Genomic DNA, 19,641 nt, shown 5'->3' with positions numbered 1-19,641 from the left:
TTAAGAGTTTCAGCGTATCAAGTGGAGCCTGAACTTAAATGTAGGTGTTTCATCGTCATCCTGGACAGTGAAGCTGGTCAGTGCATATTTTGTTGTTCTTTCAGAGGAGGAAAGCTGCAGGGTCAGAGTTTCACTTTAGCGACCATCAAAGGAGACGAGTACACCTTCACCTCTAACAACGCAGAGGACATCCGGGACCTGGTGGTGACCTTCCTGGAGGGTCTGAGGAAGAGGTCAAAGTTTGTGGTCGCTCTGCAGGACAACCCCAACCCCAGTGAGTCCTGAGCAGAGAGGCACGCTCAGCTTGGAATGAAAAGGTTTACAAAGTGCCGTTTTCTTCCTCAGCTGGAGAGGAGTCGACGTTCCTGAGCTTCCGGAAAGGAGACCTGATCCTGTTGGACCAGGAGACCGGTGAGCAGGTCCTCAACTCTGGCTGGGCACACGGTGTTAACGAACGAACCAATCAGAAGGGAGACTTCCCAGCGGACTGTGTCTACGTCCTGCCCACCATGACCCGACCTCAGCAGGACATAGTGGTGAGGAGGAAAACATACCTAAAACTTCCTTCTCTGATTTTCAGAGAATACAAAAATGTGATTACTGGGCACTTTCAGTCATTTCAGAGCCACCTTAGTGACTCCTCCAACCACCTAATGAGCATCAAACTGCCTCAAAAATGGGCTTTCAGCATTTAAAGAAGACCATAGCCAAACATCAGGATAAGCAAAAAACAAAAAGAGGACTGCTGAGATTGTACGCACAACAACAAAAAGCACAATAACCACAAAATTATGTTTTTATTACATCTTAAAATTACAAAATGTTCCCATTTCCTGTTTAACAGTTTATAGATCATATACTGCATATGAAAGATGGCCCACTGTGATGTCACAGATGCTGCTGTGTTAGGTTGTCTTTTGTGCTGTACACAAAATGTGATGCAGTCTGATGTGATCCAAACTATCAGGCGCTGGTCACCATGACACCCGAGCAGCGTCAGGAGTCGGTTCGTGTTTCGCAGGTCGTCATGGTGGAAACTGATGACAGAACGAAACCCTACACGCTGGAGGAGTTCTCCTACGACTACTTCAGGTACACAGACCAAAAAAACATGATCTAGATCTATCTCTAGATCTATCTCTAGATCTATCTCTAGATCTATCTCTAGATCTATCTCTAGATCTATCTCTAGATCTATCTCTAGATCTATCTCTAGATCTATCTCTAGATCTATCTCTAGATCTATCTCTAGATCTATCTCTAGATCTATCTCTAGATCTATCTCTAGATCTATCTCTAGATCTATCTCTAGATCTATCTCTAGATCTATCTCTAGATCTATCTCTAGATCGAGAGATATTCTTGCTTCAAAAACAAATATCTATTGTTCTGATGATCCTCTGCCTTCATTCCTGAGTCCTGCGATCTCTGTGTAACCTGCTCCTGTCAGGCCTCCTCCCAAACACACCCTGAGCCGGGTGATGGTCACGAAGAATCGCGGGAAAGACAAGCTGTGGAGCTGCACCCGAGAGCCGCTGAAACAGCCGCTGCTGAAGAAGGTCGTCAGCCACGAGGAGCTGGCTCAGGACGCCTGCATGTCTTTTATAGATATCCTTTAAACTGCTGACTGGTGGATCACCAAGCCAGACTCTGAGCTTATGTTGTGTTCAGACTAACCCCACAGACATGTTTTCACAACATTCACAAGTATTCATCGTTACCAGTAACAGCGTTCATCTCTCTAAGATTTTAGGGCCATTCAAATTAGACGATCTTCTGTGTTTCTATCATGGTTTGAGTTTTGTCTCTGTCTTTACATCGTTAGTCTTTCCCTTACAGTGTGAAATACAATCAGATGGAGGTTAGAAACACCTCTTAGAAGCAGGTCAGGATACTCTGCTACAACCTACTGCCACTTCTGATACCTTTACACATTTACCTGGAGGTTTACTTTGAAGTTTTATCAAAAATAACTTTAATTTCAGCGGCCATCTGTCCATAAAAATGCATGTAAAGAATCACCAGTCAAATCTGGTAAATGGTAAAAACTTAAAAAGCCTTTTTTGCTCCCTGGAAGTTAAACATCTGCCACAGTCTCTGCTCTTGTAATCTCTCTGCTTTTGTAAGCAAGTACATGTGTCAGGGTTATTCCTTGACCTCGAGCCTACCTATCATGAAGTACATGGGCGACTACCCGTCCAAACGAACTCGCTCGGTGAACGAGCTGACAGACCAGATCTTTGAAGGGGCGCTGAAGGCCGAACCACTGAAGGATGAGATCTACTGTCAGATCATCAAACAGCTCACAGACAATCACGTCAAGTGTGTAAATTCACTTCAGTCACACTTTCATTTACAGATTTTTAAGGATAAAACGATGAGGTGCACGTGGATGAAACTCAGATTTTTGTTGGTCTTTTGGGGGGATGTGAAATACACAATGATGCTGTTTTGTGCCGGCCTGTCAACCTGTGGTGGAGTCGGCCTCTAGTGGCCATTAGAGAAACTGTATTTTCCCCCACTGATTTAATTAAAAAACTAGGGCTGGGTATCGTCACTGATTTCTAGAATCAATGCGATCCACCATTCCATTCTATTTGATTCAGGGAAATTTATCCTCAGACAGTCAGAAATATTATAATTCTGATCACGCATCAGTACATTTCCATATTTTTTTGTCTATAAAAAGAAAGCTGACACTTGTGAGACTTTATCAAAGGTGTGAGCATCACAGCAGATGCCTTTGTGTCAAAGTAGCTGAGGATAAAACACAGAAAAACATGAAGGAAATTTTCCTGGCCTGGGATTTTATAAAAATATTCTACAGTAGATCAAAAACAAAAGAAAACCATTAATCAACATGAACATTACCTGATGCTGCTGAAGTGAAGCAGAACAAAGTTAGAGGTTTTATTAGAGACACAGCTGAACGTTTTGCTATTTTGCATCATTTTAAAAAGTTTAAATTTGTTCAGAATTGAACGGCAGAAATGAGGCTTTCTTTTCAGAAGTAAGTAAAAGGAAAAAAACAGCGGCCGACAGCCTGTAAACAACGGTAGACTTGTGCGTAATAAGCAAGCGAATAATGCAGAAAACAGATTTTTAGACGGGAAACTGTTCTTGAAGTACAGAAAGAAAGAGAGAGAGCTCTGAAGTGTGATTTTATTGTGGTGGAAGCAAAACAGCAAAAGTAAGAGTGAATCCATGACGATGTTTATGAAGCGAAGTTTGGATCTTCTTTTGCTGCTGGTTCGGTCAATATTGTTTGGAGAGAGATAAAGTCAGTGCACCCCAGGGTGGCTGTGGCTACAATGTAGCTTGCCGTGTGTGTGAATGGGTGGATGACTGGATGTGTAAAGCGCTATACAAATACAGGCCATTTACCATAAAACCTGCAGCTTCAGAATCGAGCGCAAAAAGGACGTAAACACAAAGCGCGGATCCGCCAACGGATCAGAATAAGTGAGCTGTCAGCTTTCAGCCCCGACCGTGTCCGTGCCGTCGGGTGAGAAAGCCGACATCTCACTGATTCTGATGCGTCGGCGGGTCCACGCTTTGTGTTTACGTCTTTGTGCAGAATCCGTGTTCCTGCTCTCGTTTACTGTTTTAGCTGTTTGGTGGTTGTTGCAATTTTGTGAGGTTTAACCTGAGGGCAAAATAAATTCATATTTAAAAATTGATTCAGGATTTGAATGAATCGATATCACGTTATCCAAGCTAGAATCGATTTTAATCGCTAAATCAATAATCAAAACCCACCCCTATAAAAACCCCAGAGATGCTGCTTCGTCCATGAAATGAAGCAAAAGTGCTTTTATGCAAAATAAATTGAGTAGAAGAAGTTAAAACTCTAAATGTTCACATTACTTGTTGCATTCAGTGGACAGTCATCATTCAGTCTGTGGCTGCAGGCAGATTTAATTTGAGGTGAGTGTTGTGCTGCTGCAGGTACAGTGAGGAGAAAGGCTGGGAGCTGCTGTGGTTGTGCACTGGGTTGTTTCCTCCCAGTAACGTGCTGTTGCCGCACATCCAGCGCTTCCTCCAGTCCAAGAAGCACCACCCGCTATCTGGAGACTGCATGCAGCGGGTGCACAAAGCGCTACGGTAACACCTCAGACTTTCAGCCTGAAACAGTCATCGTATTTGGTGTTGAAATTTTTTTTTTCCAACCAGTTTTGCTGCTTTTTGTCATCATTAACAGAAATGGATCCAGGAAGTACCCTCCTCATTTGGTGGAAGTGGAGGCCATCCAACATAAAACGACCCAAATCTTCCATAAAGTCTACTTCCCCGACGACACAGACGAGGTCGGACACACGAGCCTGCAGGTGGAAACTTTCTCTGTAAATAAACGTGTTTGAAAAACGAGTCTTTGTGTTGGTCTCACACCTGCAGGCCTTCGAGGTGGAGTCGAGCACCAAGGCGAAGGATTTCTGTCAGAACATTTCCACCAGACTGCTGCTCAAATCTCCCGAAGGCTTCAGCCTCTTCGTCAAGATCTCAGACAAGGTCAGAGGTCAACGATGGTTTCTCAGAACCTCGGAGTATTACAGCTTTACTGGTTTCAGGAGGTTTTCCTCAAACCAGTACACAACTCTAAAGAAATACTGGGATTATTAGATGTCATCACTATTGTTTTACAGTTTGTTCCACCTTAACCACAAAACACGTCCTCAACAGAAGGAACATGCAGTTTTTACGCGAAAATGTAAAATTTTTAAATACAAATACATTTAAATGTCTTAAGGACACAGTTATGATTCTGTGTGCAGCTTACAAACCATTTCTGTAAGTTTCTAAGATTACCGCTGTATGGTCGAGTAGATGTCACTTTTATATTGCAATTAAATTTATTATTTTTTAATTCTTTTGATTATTAACAGTTTAAACTATTGCCTCTTAAAATTGATGAATTATTGCTTTTGAGTCTTGCATTTAACACTTCAATGATTAAAGCTGCTCTCTATAACAACAAATCTTTCATTCAGAAAGTTTAATTTCTTGATTAACTTCACGCTGTTTCTGTGTGTGCCCTCTGCAGGTGATCAGTGTACCTGAGGGAGATTTCTTCTTTGACTTCGTCAGACATTTAACGGACTGGATCAAGAAATCTCGGCCGGCTAAAGACGGTCGGTACCGTGTTAAAAATATCTTTGGGTTGAGTTCAGGACTTTTAAAAGCAAAACTGTGAAATATTAATGAGAAGTTCTCATCAGACACCTGCAGGGGCTGTCTGTGTACACGTGACTACAGCAGGACTGAAATATTACCCAGGATTCCTTTGGGTTGACCTCCTCAGGTCTTTAAATCATTAAATTCTTAAAGTCTCTTTGCATCATTTAGACTGGTTCGTTTCAAGTACTTTAAAATATTTTTTAAGTAACAAACTGTAGATTTCATGCTGATCAAACAGTTTCACAAAACTTCTCGGTGTAACCTTCACGACAGAGATCTCTGATTAGAGCGCACACGATAAACAGGTGAAATTATAAGATGTTTTTCACCACATACACCGGCTGTGTGTGTGTGTTACAGACTTGTGTTCAGAGGAAATAAGACAAGTTGATTACATTCAAAGCAAAAACAGATGGAGAGGAATAGGCATGCCTGCTGTGTAATATACAGATGTATGCATGTAGCCACCGTGGGCTCAGTTGTTGGTCAGTGAAGCTGAGCGTTTGTTGCCATCATGGCTCTTTGAAGGCACTGGTTTGTTATCCCCTCCACTCTAATGGGAGTGATTTATAAACTGAACATCACGTGGTATAAATACAGCAGCGAGTAAGATCAGCCAACACGTTTCAGAAGGTGCAGCTTTTACTTTGAAGGCCAACAGTCTGTTTGCGGCGGCTGCCGGTGGCCAAGCTGAGCGGGGCCTTCTTATCGAGCATCATTATCATCCTCATCACCACACGCCCAGAATGGTGAACAAGTTCACGTCGTGCAGCGTTTTCAAAACTTAAACAGAGATGGAAGAAAAAATGACAAGATAGAGAAGTTTAAACGTAATTTCTTGGACTCGGGTGACTTCTGGAAATGTTTCTTCGTCATTGGCTGTTCGGTGAATATTTGTTGGCTGAGAAACAGTAAAAACGCTCCAGCTGAACTCCTTTGTGTTTGTGCTGAATACACCGTTAGTTTGCTGGGGTTTGCTTAACTGCAAAATTACACAGAATCACAGTTCATGCTGACCTTCGACCTTCCATCTCGTACAGGAATCGTTCCCTCTCTGACCTATCAGGTGTTCTTCATGAAGAAGCTGTGGACTAACACGGTTCCAGGGAAGGACTCCTTCGCTGACTCCATCTTCCACTACTACCAGGTCAGTTTTACCAGACACGCACTGAGAACGACTTGGCCTGCATGTTTCAGCACTTATATCTGACCCCAGACTTCCTGATCCACGTCCAGTCGTTACTGTCAGTCCGACTGGAAACGCAGATCAGTTAAAAACAGTTTCCTGTGTAAGACGACAGCCATGCACGTGCTTTCCACATTAAGATCCTGTTTTAGTGGGGCACATATCATGTAATTACATTATTTCCGATCTGTCTGAGACAACAGCGTCTACTTACTACTGGACAATCTCTTGGATCTTATTCTGAAAGTTCAGCTGCAGGCCGTCTGGTCGGGCTCGTGTCTCTTAGCTGCAGAACCCCAGAACCTGCAGCAGGTGGAGAACTAGAGCTGCTATGCAGAGCTCACCAATGCTGGTTAGAGGAGCTAAAAGTACTAACAGCAAGTTCACAGTTTGTGAACTCAAAGACTGAGCAGTCGTGTTAAATAATTACCCACAAAGATTATATTTGCCATAAATGAGCAGCTCCCTGTTCACAGACGAACTCACTGGAGAGGAAGCTGATTATTCCTGTTACATGTGCCACACAGTACATATCAGTATATATTAATAAATTCATTTTGAAAAAGCATGGGCACATCTGTACACCTCCATGATTGTTCAAAATGACAGCGTCTCGTCCAGTGACGGAAACGTTCATGTTAAAGATGGTCTTTGTGTGCGGTTTCATTTTGTCACCAACAGTTTAACGAAGCGTCTCTTTGTTCTCTCACCATCTCTGCACTGAGTTAGGAGCTGCCTAAATACTTGCGTGGCTACCACAAATGTTCACGAGAGGAGGTTTTCCAGCTCGCAGCGCTTATCTATCGCGTCAAGTTCGAAGATGACAAATCCCATTTCCCCACAATTCCCAAGATGCTTCGGGAGCTGGTTCCCCAGGACCTCATCCGCCAGATGTCACCAGATGACTGGAAGAGGGTAAAACTCCCCCAACAAAACAAAAAACAAGCTTTTAAAAAGTTACTGAAGTCAGACATTTGTACAGACTGATCAGTGTTTCTTTAAAGTTTGACAAATCAGCTGCTTTGAGAAATGAACAGCTGTTGTTTCTGTGCTGAAGTCTGTCCTGCTGCTGTTTAGTAAGAGTGTGTGTGTGTGTGTGTGTGTGTGTGTGTGTGTGTGTGTGTGCGTGCACGCAGTCTGTTGTTGCATACTTCAACAAGCAGGCTGGGAAATCGAGGGAAGAGGCCAAACTGATGTTTCTGAAGGTCATCTACAAATGGCCGACCTTTGGCTCCGCCTTCTTTGAGGTTAAGGTAAACGCGCCTGAGCTCGTCACCTCCACAGTGTAACCTGAGTGTTTGGCTGATGCCAGGAAGGACGAATGTCTAACAACAACAAAAAATGTTCACATTAAATTAAATGTGTTTTTGTTTTGAGGCAAATGTGTAAATAACAAAGTTTGTTCAAACAATCAGCAACCTTGTGCTGTTTCCGGGGCAACTGGCTGAAATCTCCGAATGTTCATAGAAACTGACTTTATCCTGCAAGATCTCCAGTATTTTTCACAGCCACAGTCTAAAAAATGATCAGAGGAAAAGACGGACAAAGTCTTTGTCAAACATCTCTGGACTTTTCGAACCCCCCCCCTCAAAGTAACAAATAACGAAATTGGACTAAACCCAGACAGGTGAAGCTTGCAGACTTTACTGTAGGCTGATTTACAGAAAAATAAGGCAATAAATAATCATTCTGCCATTTTTCTTCAGGCTGCTTCAGTAGTTGTGGATGGTCTACATCGAATTGACTACAGATTGTGTCAGTGGCTCAGTTAGATTTACTTGTTTCAGTTAGTTTTTATTAGTTTTCAGTCTTAGTTTTCTCTCAGTTAAAGTAATGGGTCCTGTTTGTTCAGGGCAAAGTTCAGAGCAGGTATGACACAGGCTGTAGTTATGCAGACAAATGTGCCAACGCCTCCTAATGCTGGCTACAAACTGAGGTGTGTCATAACAGACAGAAAACCAACACGTCCAGTGTGAGCGCCGAGCACTCTGCCAGCTGTTTACAGCTGTGAACATGAAGGAGCAAAAGAGGGATGATGATTGAAGGATCAGTGCTGTGTAGTCTGCGCCCACCATCTGAAACACCTGATTACACAAACAGAGTCCACATTTATGCTACAAACTACAGAGAAACGCGACAGTTTTACATGTAAGGTTAGAGATGATTGGTGAATATTTACCCATCCTAACATGTGGCTTCTGTCTTTTAGCAAACCACAGAGCCCAACTACCCGGAGATCCTGCTGATCGCCATCAACAAGCATGGAGTCAGTCTCATTGACCCCAAGTCAAAGGTTTGTTAATAATCATAACTCCCAGCATACGTATCGGTTATGTTTTAGCCGCTGCGCTCGTTAACCTGTTAAGCCGGTGCAGTAGCTTTGATGACCTCTGTGTCTGCAGGACATCCTGACCACTCACCCCTTCACCAAGATCTCCAACTGGAGCAGCGGGAACACCTATTTCCACATCACTATTGGCAACCTGGTCAGAGGAAGCAAACTGCTGTGTGAGACCTCACTGGTGGGTGCCAGCAATGATGTTTGATTTACTAAGAGTTCAGGTGCTTGAGCTGCGAGTCAGAGGTTTAGAAGGTGGAGCATTGCTGCGTTACGAGTATTCACAGTGAAAGTCCTGTGGGTATTTTATTCATACAACACTTTTTAACCCTGTCATGCATGAATGATGGCAACCTCAATCAGGATTTTTTTTCTTACATATTTGTATTCATCTTTAGGCATAAAAATAAAAATAAAAATACTTAAAGTCCTGATTGAGGTTGCCATCATTCATGCAGGAAATGGTTAAATAACAATTACAATGAAACGCGTCACACATCTGTAGTAACATTAAATGACCAGTGGGTGGCAGGTATGGCGTGACATATCAGTGTCCAGTGTACTGGTTTATGCGCAAGAATACCATCAACACTGACACAAAGACAACAAGAAAACAGCCTTTGAATAGCTGTAACTGTAGTGACCACTCTGCGTGAAAGCAGTGGTCCACAACCTTTTTTGCACCACGGACCGATTTATGCCCGACAATATTTTCACAGACCGGCCTTTAAGGTGTCAGGGATAAATACAACAAAATAAAACTAGTACTGGTACAGAAAAAAAAGATTTATTCATAACACACGTGAAAAGACCAAGGAAAACAGAGTAAACGATCAAAACGATAACAAAATAACGCTGAAAACCGATAAAAATCCTGAAAACTAGACATTTCACACCTGAGCCTCAACTCTCGCGGCCCGGTACCAAATGACTCACGGACCGGTACTGGTCCGAGGCCCGGGGATTGGGGACCGCTGCGTGAAAGGCTTGAGCAGGATTCGATTGTTGTCGCAGCTCTAAAAGTGTCGGTGGTGAGTGGAGCGTTTTACACAGTCCCAAAATCTTTTCTTTTGAATAAACTTAAAAAAAATAAATAAATTTTGGAAAGTCTCACGAATTCTAAAAAAAGACTTAAAAATAAGCGATAAGCACAAACTGAGTCTATTTCATTTTTTTTATTCTTTGATATTTGTTTCCAGTAGAAAGTGTTTGTTTATTGTAGCTTTAAGTTTTATAGTATAGTTAATCTTGCTCGTATCAGTTTATTTATTCTTTCCACTTAATTCACTTTTTTGGTTTAATTTATGTAAAACTATAATAAAAATGTGATTGGAGTGTAGAGGTCAGCTGACTGTGTGATTAAACCTTCAGGGCTACAAGATGGATGACCTGCTGACCTCCTACATCAGCCAAATGTTGACCACCATGAACAAGCACCGGTCAGGGCGGGGCCACAGCAAGTGAACTTCTTACTGGCAGGAGGCCACTGAGCTCATCCGCCTCTTACGTCCTATTGGCCAGCACTGCAGCTGGGGGCGGACCTTTACCAGCCACCTTTGGAGGATGAGCCGCAGTCCTTCTGCTAGCTCAGAAGGGTCAAAGTTCACCTGGGAGAGTTCGAATGCTAGCGGCAGCGGCGACCCCGGCGAAGGCCCCAGCAACAATTACCACTACAGCTATGATGAAGACGAGCCGTCCAGTGAGGATGACTACCTCTGAACTGTCCTTTCTGACTGCGTCACCTTAAGAAGACAGTTATCGTCAGGTCTGAGCCTTAAGTACACACTGCAGTGACCCTGAACATGACCCTGTATTAGCACTTTATGCTAACCTGACTGCTAATTTAGCATTTTTACATATTAGCATAGCAACACGCTAATGCGCCAGACTGCTGTAAGGGGATATTTGACTGTTAACAGGGCTTGTGCAGGTTTCAGAGAGCATTAAAGCCTCTTACTTTTGCCCGATGTTTACGGTATCACGTGTTTCAGATGTCACACCTGTGGGGACCCCCTGCCTCATTATAAGCTCACCAAATCCATCCATTAAAGTTCACTTGTACATGTTTAGGTCAAACTAATGGACTGACTACTCCTTTACATGTTTTAATACATACATAGATAATAAATTATTTTAGGCCATTTCTTGCTGATTCCTTTTGTTTCTTCAGCACTTTCACAAATAATTTGATGAACTCTGCAGACATCTAAATTACCCCAGAAGGAGTTAAAATGCACAGAAACATTGAGCTGAGACATGAGGACTCGTCAAACTGAGGCTGATTTTAAAAAGTAGCTCAGAGTGTAGAAAAAGATTATCTCAGATCACAAAAACCATCCAGCCTGAGAGCCTAAAAACAGCGTAGTCTTTTAAAGGCGCATATTTTCTCATGTCTCACTGAGTAAATGTTTGTTCTTTGAATTACTTGATCCGTCCATCTTATCCAGATGATTAAATAGCAGTAGTTTCATATGCAGCATTAACAGGAACTTACATTTCAGTAAATTTAACATCAATGATTGTAAAAACTGATATTAGACTGTATATTAATTATTAATAAAAAGGTCTTAAATTTAGCTGGTTACTCTGTAAAGACCCTGAAACACACATTTGTCCTTCGTTAGTTTCATGTGTGTAAATTAGAGCCTTACAGCAGATTTAGTGATTTTTGTTTTTTGAGCATCTTGAAATACTCAAAGTCAAAAAGTTTACGGCTTTTCTTTGATACAACACTATCAAAGTCAAGCTCAGACACATTTGAGATTTTACGTTCATGTGTACCGTCTGCTCTTATAGTAGTAGTTCTTTCCCTGACCTTAGGTCCAAACTGAGAGGAGGCCAGAGGGGTGTACTACGATGGCTTAGTGGGCCATGTCGAGCTTAAAGTCAGAGTGGCTCTGTTTAACTGGCACACATAACCTGGTCAGGAGCAGGTTTTGTGCTCAGAGTTAAGTCACTGACTCATATTTACATCATGCTTTAAGTGCAATATGAATCCTCTGCTGTGGGAACACGTTTGATATGCAACTTGTTAAGCCGCACTTTACTACCATGACAAACTTACAGCAGCATAAACTCTGCATGGTATTGACATGTGAATCTGCATGTACTCAGCTGATAATGCAGGAAATGTTTTTATAAGCAGCAGTGTAAAGTCTTCTTTTACACTGCTGCAATTGCAGCATCTAGAACCCAGAGCACACACTAAGATTATTCAAGTATTTCACTGTTTAAATGTGTCCAGTTTAAGGTTTCAGAGCTCTGATGTGCTGCTGTCAGGTTAGAAATAATCAGCAGCGCAGAGTGCGCTTGGCTTGAATTAAAATATTCAAATCTGTACCACTATTTTTATCATCTGTGACTTTAAAGTAGGTGTCACTCACGGGGATCATTTTCTGTGGATAAAGTCACATGACGTGACTTTGGTTTCAGGTTGTTCTTTGATCCAGCTGACACAAAGAAAACCTGGCTGTGGTGAACGTCCTTCGTAGCACACCTCTCTGAGCTTATTTAAAACTTTTCTGTTGTTTTTGTGACACTAAATCGACCTGTAACATGTTTTTAATCTTTAGGTTAATGACTTCAGTGTGTCACAGTTTAATACAGGGGATTATTTTAATACTCATGGTTTATGTTTACACTTTTTATTTCTTTACAACTGTTCAGTTTTACATTTTTGCCTGTATTGCGTCATTTCTGTGAGAGCTGCTGCTTCTTCCTGTTTGAGGCTTTTACATTGTAGTTTATAAAAATGTTCTCAAAGGTCACTTGTTTGCTGGTTCTGGGGTTTTCAGCTGAATCTCAGTTTTCCTAATATGAGTTCTATCTTTTGAACTGGAATTGACCTAATGAGGATCAAAGCCAATACTGTCCTGATGAGTAATGTGGACCCTGAGTTAAAACAAACTACCATCAGTCATGTCACTTTTTCCTGCCTTTAAAACAGGCTTGGCCAACTCCAGTCCTCGAGGGCCGGTGTCCTGCAGGTTTTAGATCTCACTCTGGGTCTACACACCTGAATCAAATGATTAATTCATTACCAGGCCTCTGGAGAACTGCAAGACATGTCGAGAAGGTAATTTAACTATTTAAATCGGGTGTGTTGAATCAAGGACACATCTAAAACCTGCAGGCCACTGGCCCTTAAGACCTAGAGTTCCCCCGCCTCTGCTTTAAAGTAAACTTTGCCTACCTACTTGTGTAGGTCTTTAAATCTTTATTATCCAGCGAATGAGAAATTTGGGTGTTACACAGCCCTTATAGCAAGGGGATATAAAAATATAGAAGGAAGACACAAAGTAAATGTCCTCTCCTGCTAAAACATGCTGTTAAAAACTCTGATATTTTCACACTTTGACCTGTAAAGGTCGCCATTACTCTGGTTATACGCCACGGCAATCATCATCATTTTTTAAAGTTTACGAGGTACAAAGAAAAACCACACTTGCTGATTTCTGTTGGAACTAAAATAAGAATACATTTGGAAATTGCAAACTATGGATATTAAGTTCGAGTTCCCTTTTAATACATATTAAAGGTTTTAGATGCAAAATCCATTTAGACCTGTACTCAGGTATTCAAGTACAATTTGTCCAAAGTATTAGCAAATCATTACTGAGTAACTATAGATTAGCTCATGAAAGTCCTATTCATGGGAACAACTAATAAATTTAACAGAAGCAAACACGTAGCTCCATATCAAGGCTGAGCTCCTGGAAATGTGCAGAGACTCAGCATCTGTACCTGCAAGGACAGTGAAACTAAGTCAGATATCAATTAAAAATACTACAATAAAGGTCTCATGGTTCAGTTTTTGACTTTCGTTTGTGTAATAAGTAATTTCATGTCGAAGCTGCTGGTGTCTCAGACTTGAGTGTCCGGTGGTGTCGGTCTGGTGGTGCAGGGGCTCGGTGTGAGTCGTTAGGTTTGATATTTTAACCTAAACTATGATCCACTAAGTCTAACTGAACAGAAGGTAAAGGTAATAAAAATGATCTGCATGTTTATCATAAAGTTGCAACAAACCTATTCACAAGTCAGTAAACACTGATAGTTAATTAACCTTTTTATAGTTATTTGCTATGAATTTACAATTTATTAAGGTTTACATAATAATTGTGTTTTTGTTGTGTTTGAAATTCCAGCCTGGTTCCTTTTTTTAACCTCGTTACATTGACCTGTTGAACTCGTCATTCTTCTGGTAACCAGCTCTGGGCTTTTGTCTGTATAATAAACTGGTGTTTGTAACTGTGCCAATCAGCCCATTTGATACATTTGCGTTTGAAGTTTTTGCCTTTTGTGTTTCTGTTTTCAGAGTATTAGTCTGTGTTTTGACTGATTGTGTAACTCATCATCCTGACTTCCTGTAGTGTTTCTGTAACGTGTGCTCTCACTTTTGTACAAAGCATTCAGTAAATTTGGATTCAACTTAATTACTTTCACTACTGTAATATTCAAAACAAGTACGATCAGTCAAACGTCTGAAATACTAAAAGATTAAAATGTCTTACTAAAGTTGGATTTCCGGTCTGCTGCTACTTTGTACTGCGTGTCTGTAAAATTCAAGAATCAAACCTTCTGTTTCTAATGTTTAATACCAGGTGACAGCAGCATTTCATCAGATAAGTTACAGTAAAGCAAAATAATTGCCTTTATAAAATAAAATATTGCAGGTCAGAACAGCACAATGTAAAAAAACCAAAACATATTTAACATTTTGAAAGATTAGCATCTGAACTATGATACTAGTTTTATAATATTACATTATATCACAGATCACTTCTCAGCACCAAGTGTGAAGCTCATTATTCAAAAACAACACTAAGCGATACATAAGATTTTAGATGCTTTCGCTCTTTTCAGTGATTTTTATCATTTACACCTCAGAGGTCCCACTTTGCCTGTAAATGTTTCTAACATCCATAACATTAAAAGATGAGTCACATTTAAAGAGCAGGCAATGAACAGAACCTCAGTGTGCAGACAGGACCCCTCCAGGATCGATGAACCAAACGACTAACAGACAGCCTCAGTTGTACCCACTTAAAAATGTTTGCACTCCTGCAGGAATGAAGACAGCAAAGCAGAGACGCTGCACTGAAAACGAAACGAAATATTTCCAAGCACCAGATAATCCAGATCATCAGTCTTCATTAAAGGTGGCCTGTTTTGGACGGTTTAACCCCTCAACCCGGAGAGGCCTGAAGTCTCAGTGAGTCTTAAACTTTATCAACTAAAGTATCAAACAGGATGCCTGAATTCATTTTGTAATTTTGGCTGGATAGTTCTCATCTTTCAGGAACCATTTGAATTTTGTCTCTAGCATAAACTGTAACAGAGTTGCTTGTAAACACTGCTGGGCCGAAGTGCGACGACCCGACTGCCTGCTGATGGCGCTGTGTGCCCAGCTGCTTCTTAACTGAAAAACTGGCATAAAAGGGGGTTTCTCAAACACATGCCAACTTAAACACGTCTGTCCGTCCATTATTGGTGATAACAATCGATTTTTTAAAACCTATTAATGATTAGTGGATAATTATTTCTGTATAAAGAATCCAGGTCTCGTCATAAACGCTATAACCAGCAAAGCACCGTAAGACAAATAGGATGGACTGTATTTTCAGCCATCAATCGCACAAAGCTACTCTCGTAGCTTTCTTTGGTCAAAAGTCACAAAATATCAGCTACGTTTTTATGATTTTGAGTAGATTTTATTTGCAATTAGCACGTTGATAAACATATTACACAGATTTATCTTTGATGCTGTTCCAGCAGTTCCTCTGGATGCTCGAGTATTACTCTCAACTAAAAACGGCTGTTTACAGAAACTAGTTAAAACATCAAGCTTACACAGCAGATCAGCCACTGTCAAACACCAACTACACATTCAGATTACAGTGCATCATATCAGGCTGGAGTCTGTTGTGACTGTTTGAGCTCTTTAATCATTCGGAGGTCTTGTGTCTCCCTGCCCTCTGTGGGCCCAACATGGGAGTCCAGTGTGGTGCAGAACAGGGAAAGCTGCAAGTCTACTCGAGAGCAGCTCCAAGTTTCCAACAAAATCCTTTATTCAAATCTCAGAATTGATTAAAATTGGAGAAATTTGGCACAAACCCCTCTTTTGAAAACTACCGTTTGAATTTGCTAAGGACACCTGGTGTCAGACTTCAACTGCCTCGTTGCATATAACTGGTAGATTTCAGCTGTCCTGTTTAATTTTGACTGTTTTGAAGATTTTTGGAGGCGAGTATTTAAATGAATTATCATTTACTGAAGTCTACAGCTGGGAATTTACTGAAAACTGCAGATTTTAACACTATAGGAAAATAACGACAGCTGCCAGCGTTACCCTCAACCTCTCAGAAGATGCACCCGTGGTATCAATGTTGCTTCGTTCTCCTCCATTCACAAACTGTGTCCAAGCCACCGGCCTGCCCGGCAGGGTGACGATAACGTCCCATCAGGCTTTTACTGCTGAGGGGTACAAAGTCTTATTTTGTGCCTTGATTAAGGGACGAGACACTTAATTTACTTCTCATTATCAGTGTTACGACCCTGATTAGGGGACAGGAGGGGAGTAACATACAAGATTGGTCAGAGCTAATAAAACTGTCTCTGTCCTGTTGCTCTTCACCCTGAATGTTTAGAGCCGAGCCTGCAGACACTGACATAAAGCACTGCAGACGGGAGCTGGCAAATAAAGGATGGATAAAAGCACTGGAGGTACAAAAAAAAAAAAGCCAAGTCGACAGGTTTTTAGTGTTTTGTTTTTACTCACATTTCTACACAGAAATTGGTCCATTAAACATGTGCTTGTAGCAAAGACTGCACTTTTAGCATAATGAGTCACCATTGGAGAATTTTTAGAAACTATTTTGTATTTTCTAAATAAGAATCCGGCACATTTACGTATGATGTGCGATCAAAGTGATGAAAAACAAATCCACTTTCAGCAGAAAAGCCAAGGCCGCATCACCCTGCAGATTTCACACCTGCAAAGACGCTCTGCATTTCATCACTGAAATCAGTTCAAGTTAAGACAACACAGTACAGATTCAGTGTGTAGCCAGGAAATACTGTGTATATATTTGAAGACAAAGCTGATACTGCACTTATCACCTCATTAAAGTAGTCTGATACCACACTTGGCACTGATGAGACACCAAAATAAAATTACCAGCAGCAAGTTAAAAAAAACAAAACAAAAAACCCCACGTGTCGGGCAGTTTGTGCCGCCGGCACATTTTACTAACAAACAGACTTTTCTTGCAGTCAGTATTCTCACATCAAAGAAAGTCCACAAGGCTTCTGAAAGGAGAGGCAATGAGGGAGGCAGTGTGACTAAAATAGAGCCATGCGGATGGTTAAAAGGATTTAGGAGCTTAGATTTAGATTCAGCCCCCACTTTACTCAACACAACACCATAAACAAGTTTGTTCTTGGTGGATCTGCAGCGCCTGCTCCACAATAACCCCCAACATCAGGTCTGTTTAACCATGTGATCACCTAACCTGGAAGAGGTGCGACTCTGTTCGTTTGAATTGCTTCAGTCAAGACACTAAAGTTAAACCTCTCTGCATTGCAAGAGGGGGTTTCAAAAGCTTGTGAGTGATTGTTTTGACAAACTGAAGCAGACTTGGGTTTGAATCTGAGTGCAGAGCAGTGATGGGGAATATACACAGTCAGCTGCAGACATCACAGAGCGGTATTCATTCATAATGTCTCTGAAGACTGCCCAGCCGCCCCCGCAGGCCTCCACACGGAGACTCCTGCTTTATATCAGATAAGAAAATTGACATCACCTGGACCAAAGTGGACCCCAGCAAACTGATGGATCCATAAACTGTAAAAGACTTAAAACACACACACACACACACACACACACACACACACACACACACACACACAGGGAGCAAAGATGAAGGGCTGCGAGTGGCATGTTGACCCAATCACATTCAAAACCAGTACAGGTAAAAAGCCAATGAGAGTCCTTGATCTACAAAACTAACTTCACACCTGGTACCATCCACCGCCAGGTGTGTTTGACACTGTGACAGAGCGACTGAGATAAGAAGATAAAAGCTGATTGGATGCAGACAAACTGAATGTTTAGTTTGTCACCATCATTACATTTTGCAGATTCCTCGTAAACCTCTGCAGGCTGACAGCAGCTGCTGTCTCTCTCGAGCAGTGATGCCTGCAGCATGCAGGGGGAGCCTACAGCAGGACGTTTAAACCACTACATTTATCTTAAAGCTCTAGTTATTAATTGCAGGTTTAGACTATTACTATAAAAAAAATAAACCTACTGATTAATTATGCTATAGTACTTATAGATTAAGCTAACCAGCAATATATAGAGATATATGTATATATAAACTAATTTAAATGACTTTTTCCCCACGGTGGTAAAACTGAGATCTGACCCTGGGAAAAATGTCATGTTGGACATACAGACAAAAAATCTGCATACTTTTTGGAAACTTAATATTACATTCACTTTAGTACACAGATAGATGAACTGTACCCTTCCCGAGCCTTTGGTTTACATTCATTCTGTCAGTCCAACAGTGTCGAGTTCACACACTGAATCTAGCAATTCACAGACACACAAATGATAATTTAAGACATGGTTTCAGGTTTTTGTCTGATGCACCTGATGTCTGTACAGCTGAAAATGAAAAAGCACAGCTCATATGTAAGAGTCCATTTCATTTCTTCTGTGTTTGCAGTTTATCACAGAGCGTCTCTGATCAACATCTGGTCCTTCATCAGCGAGCAGACGCACAAAGGTGACTGATGGATCACTGCAGCTGCAGACGTTCATTATTTTGTTCTTTCACCGTGCCGAATGACCAGAAATGAAAACGTCCTCATCCTCTGGTCTCGTCTTTAACTGTCCTCACTTTGAGGAATTTAATGGCATCATGAGATTACAGTATGGAAACGGACACCCCAGGGCGCGTGTCCACAGTCCGTTTGCTTCATCTCTGATGGGAAATGAATGAAGGCTTTTTATTTCCAGCTGTTCGTCTTCTACAGGCGGCCCACCCACAGACCGAGAGGATGACAGATGGAGAACAGAGTGTGCCGTCTACTTCCTGCTCTCTCTGTCATGACTTCCAAACATTTTTAGTTTTCATTTGTTTGTTAAAAGGTGGTGTCACAAATTTCTGTGCACTGCTCCGAGTTTTCCATCAAAATGTGATGACAAATGCTGTGTTGGCTGCTCACACTGTCAAGTCCCATCAATCCACATCGATTTCGTGGGTGTTAGACTGATGCTAAGTAATAGACTGACTATTATAAGCAACAATAATTAAATAACAAAAGCTTAAGATCAGAGAGTTTGACAGGCCTTCATCACACTCTCAACAAGGACTTTTTCCATCTCTTATCCGTCCTTTCCTGACTCGCACCTTCCTTTTTTAATCCCCCTCCCTCTCACTCCTCTGTGATGGTGGGCAGGTGAGGGGCGCTGGGTGAAGTAGGCATGCTCCGTAAATCAGGCCGGACAGTGACGCTGGAGATGGACCAAACATCGCTGAGCTCTGCAAAACAGAAAAACCCAAACAGTGTTCAGTGAGTTCACGACAACAGTTTATACTGTCACATGGTGTCAGCACGGTGGGAATTAATACAAAGGTGAAACTGGAGGTCAGAGGACTTAAGGAAAGAAGGAAGGACAGCATAAATGACGGGGTACGCCACTGAGGTAAGTGCATGATACACAAGCACAAATCCTTATTTTCCAATTTGTAATTATTGTACAGCAGCGGGTCTCAAACAGCGGCTGTGACACAAACTCCAATATTCTGGCAAATCACATTACTGCCATATGCAGCTGCACAATGAGTAATAAATTACTTTTTTCTTTCAGTCCTTTCAGTAGGAAGTCATTTACTGCAGAATAAAGTCACACAAAAAATTCTTTCAAAGGGAA

The 19,641-nt window shown here is 41.5% G+C and overlaps 2 protein-coding genes across 4 annotated transcripts in view; one reads left to right on the top strand and one right to left on the bottom strand.

Annotated features, from left to right (window-relative positions):
- Window positions 1-14,219, top strand: part of LOC102794317 (unconventional myosin-VIIa-like) — a 64,806-nt gene extending 50,587 nt beyond the window's left edge. For both annotated transcript variants that reach the window (XM_087851249.1, XM_087851248.1), the window contains 15 exons: window positions 105-274; window positions 346-536; window positions 968-1,092; window positions 1,451-1,608; window positions 2,169-2,322; window positions 3,949-4,104; window positions 4,202-4,307; window positions 4,396-4,509; window positions 5,042-5,129; window positions 6,216-6,322; window positions 7,091-7,276; window positions 7,498-7,614; window positions 8,571-8,654; window positions 8,764-8,883; window positions 10,071-14,219. In XM_087851249.1, coding sequence (XP_087707375.1) covers window positions 105-274; window positions 346-536; window positions 968-1,092; window positions 1,451-1,608; window positions 2,169-2,322; window positions 3,949-4,104; window positions 4,202-4,307; window positions 4,396-4,509; window positions 5,042-5,129; window positions 6,216-6,322; window positions 7,091-7,276; window positions 7,498-7,614; window positions 8,571-8,654; window positions 8,764-8,883; window positions 10,071-10,163 — 1,969 coding nt within the window. In that variant the 3' untranslated portion in view covers window positions 10,164-14,219. The remainder of the gene's footprint in view (window positions 1-104; window positions 275-345; window positions 537-967; window positions 1,093-1,450; window positions 1,609-2,168; window positions 2,323-3,948; window positions 4,105-4,201; window positions 4,308-4,395; window positions 4,510-5,041; window positions 5,130-6,215; window positions 6,323-7,090; window positions 7,277-7,497; window positions 7,615-8,570; window positions 8,655-8,763; window positions 8,884-10,070) is intronic.
- A 37-nt stretch (window positions 14,220-14,256) lies between these two features.
- The window catches only part of LOC102793546 (glycerophosphodiester phosphodiesterase 2-like), a 45,029-nt gene continuing 39,644 nt past the window's right edge, over window positions 14,257-19,641 (bottom strand). The window contains exon 17 of one of the 2 annotated variants that reach the window (XM_087851250.1): window positions 14,257-19,249. In XM_087851250.1, coding sequence (XP_087707376.1) covers window positions 19,143-19,249 — 107 coding nt within the window. In that variant the 3' untranslated portion in view covers window positions 14,257-19,142. The remainder of the gene's footprint in view (window positions 19,250-19,641) is intronic. The other variant, XM_087851251.1, reaches the window with a different exon arrangement.

This window comes from Neolamprologus brichardi, chromosome 14, assembly GCF_056152115.1.
Source record: "Neolamprologus brichardi isolate AB-2024 chromosome 14, ASM5615211v1, whole genome shotgun sequence".
NCBI classification, from domain to species: domain Eukaryota; kingdom Metazoa; phylum Chordata; class Actinopteri; order Cichliformes; family Cichlidae; genus Neolamprologus; species Neolamprologus brichardi.
This window is presented reverse-complemented; position numbering and strand designations above follow the sequence as displayed.